At 35.5% G+C, this 15,651-nt stretch overlaps 1 protein-coding gene across 2 annotated transcripts in view; it reads right to left on the bottom strand.

Annotated features, from left to right (window-relative positions):
* Positions 1-2,760: 2,760 nt before the first annotated feature.
* Positions 2,761-15,651, bottom strand: part of LOC140785935 (uncharacterized) — a 33,758-nt gene continuing 20,867 nt past the window's right edge. Inside the window, exons 7-16 of one of the 2 annotated variants that reach the window (XM_073134049.1) lie at positions 14,565-14,618; positions 11,626-14,479; positions 9,193-9,306; positions 8,940-9,070; positions 7,164-7,256; positions 6,730-6,999; positions 5,593-6,232; positions 4,449-4,524; positions 4,216-4,353; positions 2,761-2,988 (exon numbers count right to left, since the gene is read on the bottom strand). In XM_073134049.1, coding sequence (XP_072990150.1) covers positions 4,254-4,353; positions 4,449-4,524; positions 5,593-6,232; positions 6,730-6,999; positions 7,164-7,256; positions 8,940-9,070; positions 9,193-9,306; positions 11,626-14,479; positions 14,565-14,618 — 4,332 coding nt within the window. In that variant the 3' untranslated portion in view covers positions 2,761-2,988; positions 4,216-4,253. Of the gene's footprint in view, positions 2,989-4,215; positions 4,354-4,448; positions 4,525-5,592; positions 6,233-6,729; positions 7,000-7,163; positions 7,257-8,939; positions 9,071-9,192; positions 9,307-11,625; positions 14,480-14,564; positions 14,619-15,651 lie in introns of those variants that run through there. The other variant, XM_073134050.1, reaches the window with a different exon arrangement.

The raw sequence follows: 15,651 nt of genomic DNA, 5'->3' as shown, positions 1-15,651 counted from the left end.
AGGAGCAATGTCTTTTTTCAAAGAAAGAAAGGGAAAATTTTTATTAATTGACCACCACCATTACAAAGAGCGCGGCAAACATCAGCAGCCTCTCCCCAACTTTATTTATAGAAGAAAATTGAGTTTTTAATCAAATGAGCCTCTCCCCAACTTTATTTATCGAAATTTACTATACCTTAAATTCAATATAAGAAGAGTTCGATTTTCGAGAAAATATAGAATTATTTAGCAAAAAATCTGCAGAAAAAATTTAAAATTGAAATTCAATGGAGCTACCAATAGCTTTTGACATATTAATAGCTCACAAAATTATGATGCGAGGTTATAAATCACACTCTATGTAAAATAACTATACATTAGAATAAATAAATATGCACTACGATTAATACAGGGTTATAAGCTCGTATTGCAATGTAATATGAGGTCATAAGTCTACACTATAGTGTAATGCGAGGTTATAAACTCGCACTCAATGTAAAATAATCATACACTAGAAAAAATAAATGCACTGTAGGTTAATATAATATTATAATCTTGTACTGCGGTGTAATACATGGTTATAAGTCTGCACTACGGTGTAATATGAGATTATAAGCCCGCACTCAATGTAAAATAACAATACATTAAAAGAAATAAATAAGCACTACAAGTTAATATAATATTATAAGCCCACTGTGCAATGTAATGCGAAATTAGAAATCTGCACTATGATGTAATACGAGGTTATAAACCTGCATTCAATGTAAAATAATCATACACTAGAAGAAATAAATAAGCACTGTGGGTTAATACATGGTTATAAGCCTAACTGGTGTAATACATGGTTATAAACCCATACTACGATGTAATGCGAGATTATAAGCCTAACTACAGCGTAATGCAGGCTTAATATTTTTTTTTTTTTATTCTTGGAGAGTTTACTAGTTTGAAAAAAATAAAATCTCAACAGTAGGTGATATAACTAATATTTAAAAGAAGAGAGATGAGAGAGAAAACCTAAATTGTAGCTAAGATGACCAATATTTAATAAAAAAGACAGTGGAGAGAGAGAATCTCTAGGTGATGTGATATGTAATTAAATGTTATCTAATCTAGAAGCAAAATAGTAATTATAGATTATTATTAAATTATTTTATAAAAGTTGTATTGAATAAGATGAAAAAGAATGGTGAATTAATATACTAGAATAAGGAGTTTTTATCTTAGAATAAATTTATTCTTATTCCACAAATAAATAAACAGGAGGTTAGAAAGGTGGGGGAGCTGTGCTCTTGCAAAGGTCTTCCTATGAGTGAAGTGATGATGCTCGTTGATGGACACACTGAAGGAGTGAGGGTCATGCTCATAGCTACCTAGAGAGAGAGAGAGAAAATCAAATGAGTGAAAAGTTATCAAGTATTGTCTTCTCGAGGGGCAAAGTAATAATTTTATATTATTATTAGTAATAATTTTATATTATTATTACATTATTTTTAAAAATTGTATGAAAATAAAATTTTAAAAATAATAAATTAGTATATAAAAAGAACTAAGTTATTATTTAGTTACGACGCCAAAATAATAAGACTTATTCTTAAAGAAGGCTATCCCTATTCTATTAGTGAAAGGTAGGGAGGATGAACTTGTCAGCGTTTCTAGAGTCTAGTTTGGTATATTAAGATAAGACGAGTATTAGTTTGGTCAAAAATTCCATGGAATTCACCTACAAATCTCTACAGAATTAAGTGAAACTTACTAATAGTTTCTCTTGTCCTAAAAGCGGCAGACTAATGACAAGACCTGAGCACAAATATGAAATATGACAGCTTTTCTAGATGAACTGCACTATATTCATGAAGTAAACTAACAAGCAAAATGATGTACAAATCGAAGTCCCATGATAAAGCTTTTTCGAAAAATCTAGTTCCATAAAATTGACTGGAAATTTCGTCACTGATTTCTTCTTAAAACTATCTTTCGAGATCGACGGCAGGTGATTTGCAGACTGGAAGTGAAGCTTTTTCTTCAGTGGAGCTAATTCGAGGGCTATGAAGGCACATCTGTAATCATAACCCAGAAAAAAAAAGAGAACTGCGCAGTTAGAAATTATCATTTGAAAGTACTATAAACCCTTGGACGAGCATCTTTCTTTGAGAGCAGCCTTATGCTGTTGCAATTACGAATATTGTGAGATTTGTAGTGCAAAATAATTGATCTCATATTTCTGAAGGCATCAAACAACAGCAGAAGCTACGGTCCTGGTAATTTGACGGTCACCGTTCACTCTCCAACCGACATAAAGAGGCAGCTACAGCAAACTTGAGGGATGAAAAAGCATCATATGGTCTTGGAAGAGTACATAGGGATTGAATTCTAATAACATGTAGCTGATCTCCAGCATAGCAGCAGAATTTCATGTGTCCACTTGTTTTCTAAAGGCCTGAAGTAGTTAGCAAGCATAAGACAGAGCAGCTTCTAAGGACTGTGCTTGATTTTGATAAGCAAGTTTTTGGCTCAGAATGGGATATGTTTTCAAAGACTCTTGTGATCCACTGAATCGCTCTTGCCCTTAATCAGGCTCAAACAATCTAAGAGGTCAGACGGGCCTTTCAATGTCGCTTTACAAATTCTGCAGTGCACATATCCAGTAAGCTTGACATAGTCACATAGCAAGTCATGACAATGAGATCAAGACTGGATTAGGAATGTGCCATGCCAATAAAAGAACCAAGAAAAGAGCAAGGGAGGAAGTGGTGAGACTTGCCGTGTGTTAACATGTTCATATATATATATATATATATATATATATATATATAAGATGAGAGCAGATCTGGAGGAGCGGCTTTGCAAGTAGTTTTTCTGTGAGAGCTTGCTCCTAAGGAGGTTGTCCTCCAGGATTTGTTCCAGTGAGATCTCCAGAACCACCATAGAGGAAATCATGCCATCCTTGACCTGCTATGGTCATCTCCAAAGCATGGCAAGAGGAAAAACAACAGGTTCCCTCTCTACCTGAATCAACTCAATTCATCAATAAACATGACTATATACAACCCACATCCTTCCCCACAAAAAAAATAAAATTCATTTCCAACCTGTGACAAAAATAGAAAAAAAACATTTCCATCTCCAATAGGCAGATCTAATCTCACATAGAAAAGTATATTGCTATGGGACAGAAGAGGCTCAAAAGAACAGATAAAAAGTGTATTGACCAAGAAGAGAGAACTGCACCTTTTCCAAAATAACAGATTTAAGAAAATTATTATGTTCAATGTTTTTCACAGCATATCAGATGATTGATGAGAGTATATAGAAGCTTACCTTACATAGCATACAGCTAGCCACTATCCTTGTTAATTACCTCCATGAAATTCTCAACCTTACAACTATAGGCAGTTCATAGCTATAAAAGAAAATTGGCAAACAGTTCCAGACAATATGAAAAATATACATGATGTATAGCGGACTATGATCCCAATATACAATGAGCTGTTAAAATTTGCTAAAGTAAATTTATTATTTCTGAATTCCTTATGTGAAAGAATAACTAGAAAAGGAACAGAAGATAAAAACATAGAATGTTTTTTTCAAACATCATGGCTGTGATTCTTTATCTTGGTCCTATTTTAATTCCATACTATCTACAATTCTCTCTCTTCTATTTTGTTTAGGCTGAAAGTGCAGTTCTTTCCTTTATTTCTATTTAATTACCATAGATATTCTTCCTTCCCTTCCATCTCCTTTTCACCTCTGTTGGACTGCTCAACTAATAAATTGATGGTTTCTTTCTGCTCTTCTGCTTAAAACTGAAAATTACCTATATTAAGCCCTAGCTTGCTTGTTCGGCTTCACATAAAGTGCTTTTTTGGTCTAAAAGGCAGATTTAAATGTTTGATTTTTTAAAAACGCCTTTTTTTTATTCCTACATATTTCATTCTTATGAGTAAATTTTATTTGAGTCAAAGATGAAACAAGACATGTATACCACAAAAAGCAATAAAGGTTCCTGCATTCGTGTTAGTAACATAAGTATATAAAAGCTAAATGTTAGAAAAGAGAACATGCTAGCCTGCCAAAAAAGTTGGCACAAAAAGCTCTATAGTTTGTGGAATAGTATAAATTTTCTGTTCTTAAAAGTTCAAATTTAAAACACAAAAAGAAACAGCATAAAACTGGCCTATTGTGACTTCCTGAAGAACTTTGATATAATTAACTGAAGTTTCCGCTTATACTTACTTGACCAGATTTAATAAAAAAATCAAATTCCACATGGATCATATCCAAGGTGTCCACCCTTCATACATGTTGCACAAGTTGTCAATATCTGTAGCTTGCCTAAGAAGATAGTCAACTTGCTCTGAAATTTTCAAGGACCTACAGAAGAATTTTGGCCATTCACTTGCAACGAAGAATTGAAGAATTTCACAGAAGTGATCAAACGCTGGAACTCTTATAAACTACTTACATACCTAATGCTTTCAATATCTCTCCCATGTAGTTTCTGTTCAACTTGCTTCAGCACCGACAAAGCAAATGCATTCTTACCTATTCAAAGAGTCATCCATAAGAATATAATTAATGACTGAAAGAAATTCCACAACCATTATCTCTTTCTACTAAAAAGTCTTGAACCCTGGTAAAATGCAAATAGTAGGTAGAAGAAGAAAACTCAATGAAACATGCTAAAGGAATACAAATCATATTACTCAGCAAAGCCCTGACAGAATTTAAAGGCATACCTTTACACCGCCTCGAGGAAAAATGAACACAAACTAGCACTCAAACTACTTTGAGGAGTGATTTCATTCAAAAATAAGGGACCAATGCAATACTGCTCAGAGCCTCAGATATTAATTTCACTACATTCATGTTTACCATCAGTTTCTTCTCGTAGGTCTTTTAATCCTCGTTATTTGCACTGCACTATACTAATCCGATAATCCTTTTCCAGATGGTCCTATCTAGATCTTCATGACCTTAACTGGGAATATTTGTTGCAAGAAAAATAAAGCTCAGATAACTTATTAACTTATAATTATTATTCTCATAATTTAGATCCTCGGAATATGGAGAAACATGACTCTTCCCATTGTTTACTTGTAAAATAAATATTTGCTGCAAGAAACTGTCGGCAGAATGGTGACTTCCACCATATTTTCGGCATATCGGCCTAATATAAGATAAATCATATTTGTGGTTAGGGATTTAGAAATGTGTCACTACATGATTCCTGTCAGCAGAATGGTGATATTTGGAATTTTGGGCCTTTACTGTCATGTAAAGTTCCAAAGCTAATTTCAACTGTCACAAAGACAAGAAAGTATCTGCCTTAACATCATCAGGAAATTGATTTTACGTTTCTATCAGAAATGAACCAATATACAACTCTGCCAGACACATATATAGATGCGGAAAAAAAAATGTAAAGAACAATAACCTGAGAAAGAAGGAAAATTCAGCATTTATCAGCATAGACAATTAATATGGGATTAATTTTCTTCGCCATAATCCACAAGTGGACATATATCCGCAATGCCAGCTAATACCGAAATAGAAGGGGCATGGAAAATCACAGTAAGATTTAAGATTGTCTAACTCTTTTTTTCTTCTTACCCCTCATTATTCGGCTAGCTGAATCAGAATTGGGGTTTAAATCATCACCACTCCAAGCATGACCTTTGATCTGCTTTAAAAGCAACTCTTCTCTTTTCCCAGCTAATGGCTTCGTCTCCTCAACTCTAACCTCTTCCACATCATGCGCACTATCAACATGGGTTACTTTAGCTTTATAGGATAATGATAAGGCTGGCATATTGTCACTTGGGAACAGTAGATCTGCAGTAGCTGTACTACTACTGGAGTCATCTCTTGGAACTTTGGATTTTGATTTTTCAGCATAATTAGTTTCTAGTCCATCAGCATAGACTAAGGAAATGGTGCCGGAAGTGTCCTCTCCAGATTTTGTAAGATGCAAGATTTGTTCAACCTTTTCTGTGTTCTCAGAAAGACTTACTTCAGTAATGTCAGAGCATGATCCTGAGCTGCTGGTGTATGTGTGCTCTGGAGGAGAAATCCATTGCTCATTTTGCACAGAAAACTCAGCAGCATTAATTATATCCTGAGTGCTGCCTTCTCTGCTCATGGAAGGTCCTTTATCCTTGTCGGCCAATGAAGCAGCACCATGCAATAGGTCAGACCTTGACAAAAGGTCATGAGACCTCACCTCTTGACTTTCTCCAAGACCTTCAAGAGCCTGGAAAATAGAACTTCAAATAAGCTTCCTCTCATATGTCCTACATAAGGGGGAAAATAGCACAAGTTCCATAGACATATGTGTGTGTAACTCTGTGTGTATAGAGTGGACCATACACATAGATACATGTGCAGAATAAATAGACAGATAGACACTAAAACTTCACTGACGGATATGTAATCTCTCCAAATTTATATCTTGCACATTCCATGACCTACATAACATAAATAGTGTTGCTATGGCCAAAGCATAAGATCCTTTTGAGTGCGCCCCTATAACGTAGGGACCCAATAATCCACAACACGTCTGTTGGCTCAGGATCCAAAAGCTCAGGTTCAGCTTACGTTGCAATTTCAAAGTTACCAACCCTAGTTGGCGCCCTTACAATGAGATTGCAAAGTGATGGGAGTTGGGACTCATCAATATATTTCAGCTACTACTCCATTGTATAAAAGTGCTTAAAGGGTCAAGTCCAATAGCAGAAAAGAGATAATTACTTTGTGGAGATTCCCTGCATGTAGACTTGAAAGTCGTGCAAGCTTGGTTAACATGGAATGTAATTCCTTTACGCTCTGAGTAAGTGATGGAACCAAGGATGCTAAAGTTTGACAAGCCTCCCTAAGGCCAAAGATATAAGATTGGTATAATGCTTTTCCATGTGCAATAGATATGTTGGTGTTGCTTTCACTTTCTTTTGATATTGCATCACTCATAGAAGCTGAATCAGTTTTCAGTGAAGCTTCAAGTGGAAGTAGTATCATGTTTGCCTGAAAGGACAAAAACAGTATTAAAATAGTAGGTGATTAAGAAACTAACTCTGGTATATCTCACAGAAGTTAATAAAATGTTTTTCTGAGGTAAGCAAAGTGTGCTATCTGCTTAGACAAGAGAAAAAAGATTTGCGAAATATCAGATTAGGCAAAAGGAAAACCTTGGAAAGATCTGCCATAAGTGCACTATGTACTGTAGCAGCTTCCTTTCCTAGACTGTAAACATCATTCAAACCCTCTGTTATAGCCAAAACCTGCACACAGTAAGACAGAAATGAAGAACAGCCAAAGAGGCAAATGGAGGACCAGATCAGTATCAACTTGAGTACTATAATATGGGAAAGTGCAGTCCTAGCAACCAGAGAAAGATGAACCAAGAGTAAACAATGTCTTTCTTGTAACTTGATGTCCAAATTACCTTATCATCAATATATATTTATCCTTTCCAGAAAATATGGTATTATAGACACTCTAGCAGAGGAATAAGAAGTATCTTAAATATTAGAGAGAAGTTAACCAATACATCCAGCATCATATGCCTGAACTAATCATTAAGATGACCTGATTGAATTCATTGTCAAATTAGTTTCAAGTTTTGATAAAACAAACACGTGTCCCATTTAATATTACATTGAGCTTGTTTATAACAATTTGACAGCCCTACAGGAAGTAACATGCATCAATTCATGATGATTCCTTTTAATCCAAGATATTTTGTGCAAAATGGACCTTAACTGGTATAAAAATTTAACAAACACCGCCAACATAATAATCAACTAGGTACAGTTCTGGCAGCATGGTAGTATGTAAACAATCTCAATTTTACCCAGAATACAGCATGTGTCCACTGACTAAAAACCAAGGTTCTAAAAATCGGTATCGGGATCGGCTGTCCGAAAAAACAATACATATCAGCCGTATCGGCCGCCTGTATCGGATCGGACTATTTTAATTAAATAAAATTCTAAATATTATTAAAAATGTTGAGAAATTTTTAAAAATTTAGAAAAAATTATAAGAAAATAAGAAATAATAATTACTCACATATAAAGCCTAAAAAGTAAAAATCTCTCTTCCTCCTTCTCTTCTTTCTTATCCCTCTAACTGTTAGTCTGAAGTATTCATTCTCTCTTACACTCTCTTTTTTTCTTTCTCTCTCTCTCTCTCTCTCACTCTTTTTTTTAATCTTTCCCTCTCCCTCACTCTCTCTTTCTTTTTCCCTCTCTCTCTCACCCTCTTTTTTTAATCTTTCCCTCTCCCTCACTCTCTCTTCCTTTTTCCCTCTCTCTTTCTCTCTCCCTTTCTCTCTCCCTCACTCTCTCTTCCTCTTTCCCTTTCTCTCTTCCTCTCTCTCTCTAGCTGTCTGCTGCTGCTGTAGGTGGCTGCTTGTACAGGCCGAAACTAGCTAAACTGGAAACTATGCTAAAATTGGGATGCTGGTCCCGAAACTAGCCAATCGGGATCGGCCAAAACTGGAAACTATGCTAAAAACAACATAAAGTTGACCAATAGTCAACCTTATCAACTCTCTATAAAACAATAATGGAGTTTTGACCAAAGAAAAAATGGAAAACAGGAGATTGCCATGGAATATGTAGATTAAGGGACAATTCTAAGTGTTGCAATTATTTCTCATGCAACATAGGTGCAAACCTACAGAGTTCTTCTAGACAGAGGAGTCTAGAGCACAAGAGAAAGACAATAGCTTTTGGTTAGAAGTTCCACTAAAAGGATCAAATAGACAACTTGAAGCATATCTACAATTGCATGGAAATCTCTCTTTATTTGGACGTATGAGTAGCAAATACATTAGAAAATGACATATATCACATATCAGTTCTGTTTTGAATTAACAAGTCACAAAGTTGAGAAGAACATAAACAGAGTGTTCTGAAATCCCAATTTAAAAAAGTGTGTATGCCAGGTAAATCTGATACCTCATCAAGCATGGAGCCACATTCAGAAGTTAAGGCAGTATGACCTCTTGAAACACGACTGAAAGCAGATAATGCTGTACTAGCTTCACAAGCACATTCACTCATGGCTGCAAGAATGTCTTGCAGATCAACTGCAAAGATATGTAAATTATAGATTGCATCAATCAGAAAATATATCCCAAGCGCAAAACCAGATACGAGAATGAAATTCTGGTCAGAAGCACAACTTGCACACAAGAAAACAAGGAGAGACCTGAAGCAGATTTTGCCTTCACAGAGGCAACATGAAGTTGTTTGGTTGCAGAAAACAAACCATTTGCAGCAGCTTCCATGTTGTGTTGTGCCAGCTTCCAATCATGTTCAGCACCTGAATTGGAGAACCAATAAGAATGTTGTCAGAAATCAGATTCAGGAATATCTCTCATTCTCTCAATGGTTCATAGGTTCCCCAAGCATACCATTACCATAGCAGTGGTGCCTACCTTTTTTATTTTGCTTGTAAGATGATTCTTAACTTGATTTTGAGTCAATTTAGGTTCTTTTGGGCTAATTGGGCACAACAAAGATGTATGTGGTTCAATTGTACTTGATATAGTTGGTTTTGATTCAAATAAACTTAATTAGTGTTCAATTAGAGTTGTTTTGCTTGACCAAGTTTGAAGACTAAAAGGTTAGATTTAATTTCTATATTCTCTTAATGTGGGTAAGTTTGACCTTAGTTGATCTATTCTTTCAGCCATTTGATCATTTGGATCTTTCAATGATGTGGCACTTTTCTACATTTAGTTAAGGTTAGACAAAAGGGAGTAATTTGATAGCTGTTAAAGGTTGCTATCTCACAAGGAAACCTAAGTCCTGACATCCTAGCTCCGAGTTCATCTAAAATACCTAACCTAATATCAAAAATATATCTTAATTTATCTGAAACACTCATTCTTAGCTCAAAGAGTTCTTATTGTAATCCTTATCTAGTTGATTCAAATATTAGTTTATCCTTATCTGAAAGAGACCTAGATGATTCAGATACTAGTCCAATGCCTACAAGGAAGACTAGAGCACCCCTTAGGGACAAATAAATATAATCAGAATGAAAAATAAAACACCCCTTAAGTCCCCTCTCATCGTAGGATGGATCAAAGGCTACTATTAGTCCATTATCCTATTTTTCTTCCATAAATAATTATTTATTTCTGGTCAAATTCTCTACTTTAAGGGTGTTTTGGTTGTCAGGAAGTAAAAGTGATCTTGGAAAGTATAAGTTTCTTATCACTTTCTAATGTTTGGTGAGACAGATAATGTGAGATTGGAACTAAGTTTTTTACTCTTTCTTATTTAGTTGAGAAAAAAAATAATAGTTAGAACTTCAAAACAAAAAATAATAGGATCTGTTTACAACTATGCCCCTCCGACGTTCTTTATTTGTATGCATATCCTTTTAAAATTTATATTTATGTGTATATCTGGTTACTTTTTGACAAATATAAGCTAAAATATTTAATATATAAGCTAAAATATTTAATACTAAAAATATAAAAAGACATAAATACCATTATCTCACTTCCTGCAACTAAGAGTTCTTTTCCTGGGTTCTCTATTTTTTAAATTTCTTCTTCCTTTTATTCTTGAATATGTTTACATCCAAGATTTTCATTTCAAATTCAAACAGGAGAAATCAAGGACCTAAAAACATCTATCTACTCAAGATCAATTGTGGTAAGCTCCCTATTGTAAGCTCCCTATTGCTGAAGTTGATTGTTCTCAAACCATCTGGCATAGTATCAGTTTCAATTGCCGATTAATATAAGTTTTGAGATTGAATAAGAGATGCATTACTTCTTTGATCCTTATTGTGTGTGTGTGTGTGTGTGTGTGTTTTGAGAAGAAAGAAGCAAATCTAGTCTGCTTTCATTATCCGAGCCATAGCAGTGCCAGATTTATCAAAAGTTACGAAATTTAGAAGAGAATGGGCATGTCCCCATCACCTCTATGCCAAGCCCAGTTCTCCACCACTCTACTATATTGGCAGCCCAATTTGCTGTCCTATTTCCTTGCCTATAGATGTGTATGGCTTAGCATATACAAAATGATTCAACAAACAGTGACACTCATTAACAATTGTATGTAAGACCAATGGAACTCCCGTGTAGTGTTTAGTTTCTTCTAGCTGCATTTCTCAGCCTGTCTAATGCCTAACATACCATATACAAATATAAATATATAATTATAATCCAATATTTATCTTTTCTAGATCTATCTATTCATTTACAGACACAAGCATCTGCTTTGTCAGGGGCCACAAAACCTCTCCTGCCTCAGTCATTAACCTGAGCACACCACCTCCCTGTATTACATTAGAGCTCTTATCTATGGTAATGCCAAACTCTATTTTGCCTTCGTCCTTCAACAAATATCGCCACCGTCTTTTGTCTACCATTACCATTGTCCTCAATCAATCAACATCATCTCTGCTAGTCAATCCCAATTGGCTCAATCAAGCTTCAGGTTTTAACCAAGGGGCTTATTCATTGGTGGGGCTTGGGATAGTCTATATTGAATTTGACCGTGTCCAGACTTTACTAGTTGTTGCAAGGGCTAAACTTGGTCCATTTCCTATGCTATATATTCACAATAAATAACATGATCCAAAGAGTGAAGGCATTGAACAATATAAAGTTTGCAAACTCACGTGTAAATGAATGATAAGAAGTATCTAATCGTGTCAAGGAATTCAAGTACGCTTGCTGCCATCCCCTGCCTTTGCCAGTAGATCTCCCAGAAGGTTTATCGCCAGGTGTCCAGAAAAGACCCTCTCTGGATGCTTCAAATTCCAGTACAGAAGTGCATATCTTAATCATTTCAGATACCCGTTCTTGAGCCGTCCAAAGCAATTGTCTCCTTCTCAACAGATGATCATGAAATTCAGAAGGAATACCCGAACTCTTACCCGAGGAATTACCTGTTGCACCGGTATTTGGGCCGGCACAAGCCCATCCCATGGCTCGTTCAAGTTGTCCTTCTGCCGACACAGAAGTCCTTTCACAAGCTTGCAGGCACTCTAACGATCTTGCTATTGATGACATGGAAGACTTTACTTTCTCCAATATTCTTGACCTGTTAAGGTTTGTAATAAGGGTAAAGAACTTATCATCAGCAAAAATATTTTGCAACAGGACTTTGTTGTTCAGTATATGAGTTGATGAAAGATCATGCAGCCATTCCACCTCAACCATTTCTAAAATCGTTTTGCCTAAAGTGTCGGTGAGCTCATTCACCTGTCTTTTCATAAGAGAAATGGCAGATCTGGCAGCCCTAGCAGTCTCGTGAGCATTACAATATTCCCCAAGCATAAGCTGTACTCGTTTCACAGCTCCAGCATCTCTGTTTACTTGATCAGAAACAAGCTCTCTTCTTCCTTCGGTGACATGCTTTAAATTATCTATTTCTTCGTTTAAAAGCAATACAAAAGAAGGAGCAACTCTTTCTTTTAAGTACCGAACAGTCTGCTCTTGTAAATGAACTGCGAGCTTCTTTTTAAGAGAACTGTAAAGCTGTTCAAAATCAAAATTATGTTCCACTGAAGATGAAACCTCATGCAAGCACAAATCAAGAGCTGAATCCACCAAACCAACTTTCCAGATAAAGAAGGTATGTTTTTTCAGTAATCCACCTAATGCCCACACTAACTCAGACAATGAAGAACTTGATGAAACCAGATCTGCAAGGATCAAATTGGAATGGCTTGAGTTTGGGCCATTTGCCGATACCCAGTTATCCATAGATTCCAGCATGCAAAAGGGCTTTGTTAAGATGGCAACAAGAGTATTGCTTCTTCTTCTTATATGAAGATCACCCTCATGCTCAATGCTTGCCAAGGATGCTAAATATTGCTCAGCAGAAATTAGTGAATTCAACACGTTGGCTTCTATTTTAGCAAGAGATGAGGTCCGCATATCCTTCTGGCTCCAAGTTTGGTGAAGTTGGTCTAACTGTGCTCTACATGCTTCTTCTTGGGATGCTAGTTCTTCAGCTTCTTCCCAAGATAAATGATCTCGCCCCTTCACAGCAGCTTCTTCAAGAGCTAATTGCTGATCCGTGATCAGTCCAACCTTCACAGAGTAGTTGTGCTCCAACTCCATCAATGAAGCTCTCTCAAGCTCCACCTCAACTAGGTTTTCTAGTGCTGTATCAATGGAACCACGGATCTGTGAAAGAGCACCAAAAGCCTCCATTACTTCAGAATTGTGTGAAACAATTGATCTGATAATTTCTGGTAGAACAACTTCAATCATTTGCTCAATCAAGTGAGTCATTGATTGCATAATAGTCTGAAAAGTAGAAGTCCAGTTTCCTAATATAGATTTTTCATTATCAGTACTTGTGCTAAGCAAATTTATGCCAATCACTCCCTGAACTTCCTCAACAAACCCTGCGATTAGAACACATTTTTCAATCTGTTCTTCAAATTCCTTAAAACCAATGCCAAGATCAGCTTGTAAACCACTGCACCCTGTTCTCGAGCCAGCTGTCTCAATTGGTTTAGTTGATATTTCAAGCACTCTTGTTCTGACCTCCTTATAGAGTTCAATCACAGCCATTCCTAAAACAGATAGTACCTTTGTGCTTTTTTCTTCAAGATCCTCATGTGCTCTAAACTTTCTTATTCCATCATGTTTATTTTGAGCTGGATGAGAAATGGACAAGCCATCATCGTTCCTTGCATAGCTCGAAGACTGCACATATTTCATAAATGCAGACAGTAAGCGCTCTCTAGATTGTGCTTCAGTACCTGATCCAATTGAATTCATCAATTCAGAACATTCACCATCAAGTCTTTGGATATCTGCTATTGAACTTTCAATTTTATGAGAGAGATCTCGATGTCTCAGTTGAATCAAATCAAGGCCCTGTCCTTGGGCCTTTGCAACAAGGTCTGCAGCCTGTCTTTTGGCAAGGGAAAGAATATCAGGTGAAAGGCTATTTATTGATAACTGCAAAACTTGCGCCCATCCACTTACTGGATTGGTTGTGTTATAATTAACTGGGAGAACTCTTTGTAATGCCAACGCATATTCACTAAGTGTCTCAGTAGCAGAAACAAGTCCATTGTCTAACTCAGTTATTAGATGAGAAATTTCCCTATCCAAATCATAGCATTGTGCCTGTGTTGGTTCTGGTACAATTGTTAGTGGAATTCCTGATACTAGAACAGCTGAAGTAAGAGATAAGGCCTCCATGCTACTAAGTCCTATGCATGTCTGTGGAGCCGGAATTGAACCGTTTCGCAATGCATCAAGAATCCTTCCATGTTGATCCACCCAAATTGCCAACTCCTGTGCTTCTTCAGCTGCCACAGCTTTTGCTTGTGCTAATTCATGAGCCTGAAGTTCAAATGATGCCCGACAATTTTCTGTAATTGAAGTAGCTTCAGCTACAATTGATTTTGCAGATGTCTCATGCTGCAGAAGGCTTGACCTCTCTTTGTCAGCATGATAAAAGATAGCAGATATGACTTCATATTGATTCAAGACATCTAAGAATCTCTGCATGCGTACAGTATAACAAAAAATTAGTTTATTCAATCTATGTTTAGGTATTACCGTTCTCAAAGGAAAGTTCTCATCACACCTTCAAGGCAGATTCTGCACCTGGTAAGATAGCTACCAGAAGATCATGATGCTCCTGATACACAGATAAATCATCATAATGTCATATTCCTCTTCAATCAAATTGGCAATTAAAAGATGATAAAAGCATTTCTCTTTTGCAATCATGGATTGAATCATTTTCTGCCTTATATTCTGAGTACTATGATAAGATTAGTGCAAAACATAACAAATGTAGTGTTAAGTCTATTTTCATAATTAGAGAGGATAAGTACAACTTTTCTCTGTTAGTTGGGCAATTTGTTTCCCAACAATCAATTGTCGTGCCGGTTCAGCATGCCCTTGCATGTTTAGTGGTACACCTCTAATGCCTCTAATAAATTTCTTAGAGTCTTTCAAAATGTTTTCAGTTTAAATGTACATATTAAAGCCTACATTAGACTATTAGAGTCTTTTTATCCTTAAATAATGTTGTAAATAACATATTTAAACAAAAATATTGCAATAGTCAAGTAAAAACATGATTCAACAAATACAATGATTGAATACATTCATTTAATTAACAATAGTTCAATAATTAAAATCAAAACCTAGTTGAACATGGTTAATCTAACATGTCAATTTGACATATTAATTTTGAATAAATTAAAATTTAGGGAAAAAAAATCTAATAATGAAATTTAATTATAAATTATAAATTTGGGTTCAAATCAACTAAGTTAATCTAATATTTTCCTATCACCTTTTATCTATGAGCCTATGACTCAACTTTAAAGAGAAAATGAAGCATAATGACTTCAGAAAAACAACTTTTATATAAAAGCGAGTTGAATTCAACATTTCTAACCCTATAAGAGCATCTCCAATGCTGGAGCCAAAAATGGAGCAAGAGCCCACTCCAACGCACCGGGCTCCATATATATTAAAATAATAATATAATAACTATTATTATATTAGTTATTTTAAATTACTTAATAGATCACATTAGCGTTATTATTTTTTAATAAAAAATATATGGTTAGAAAACTCTCATTGAGATCTTTAAAATAAGACTAATATTCAATAGTTTTAGAAGTAATTTTAAATTACTAATTTTTTAATTAAACGCA

Source organism: Typha latifolia, chromosome 4 (genome assembly GCF_019914945.1).
Source record: "Typha latifolia isolate L0001 chromosome 4, TyphaL0001v2, whole genome shotgun sequence".
Lineage (NCBI taxonomy): Eukaryota > Viridiplantae > Streptophyta > Magnoliopsida > Poales > Typhaceae > Typha > Typha latifolia.
This window is presented reverse-complemented; position numbering and strand designations above follow the sequence as displayed.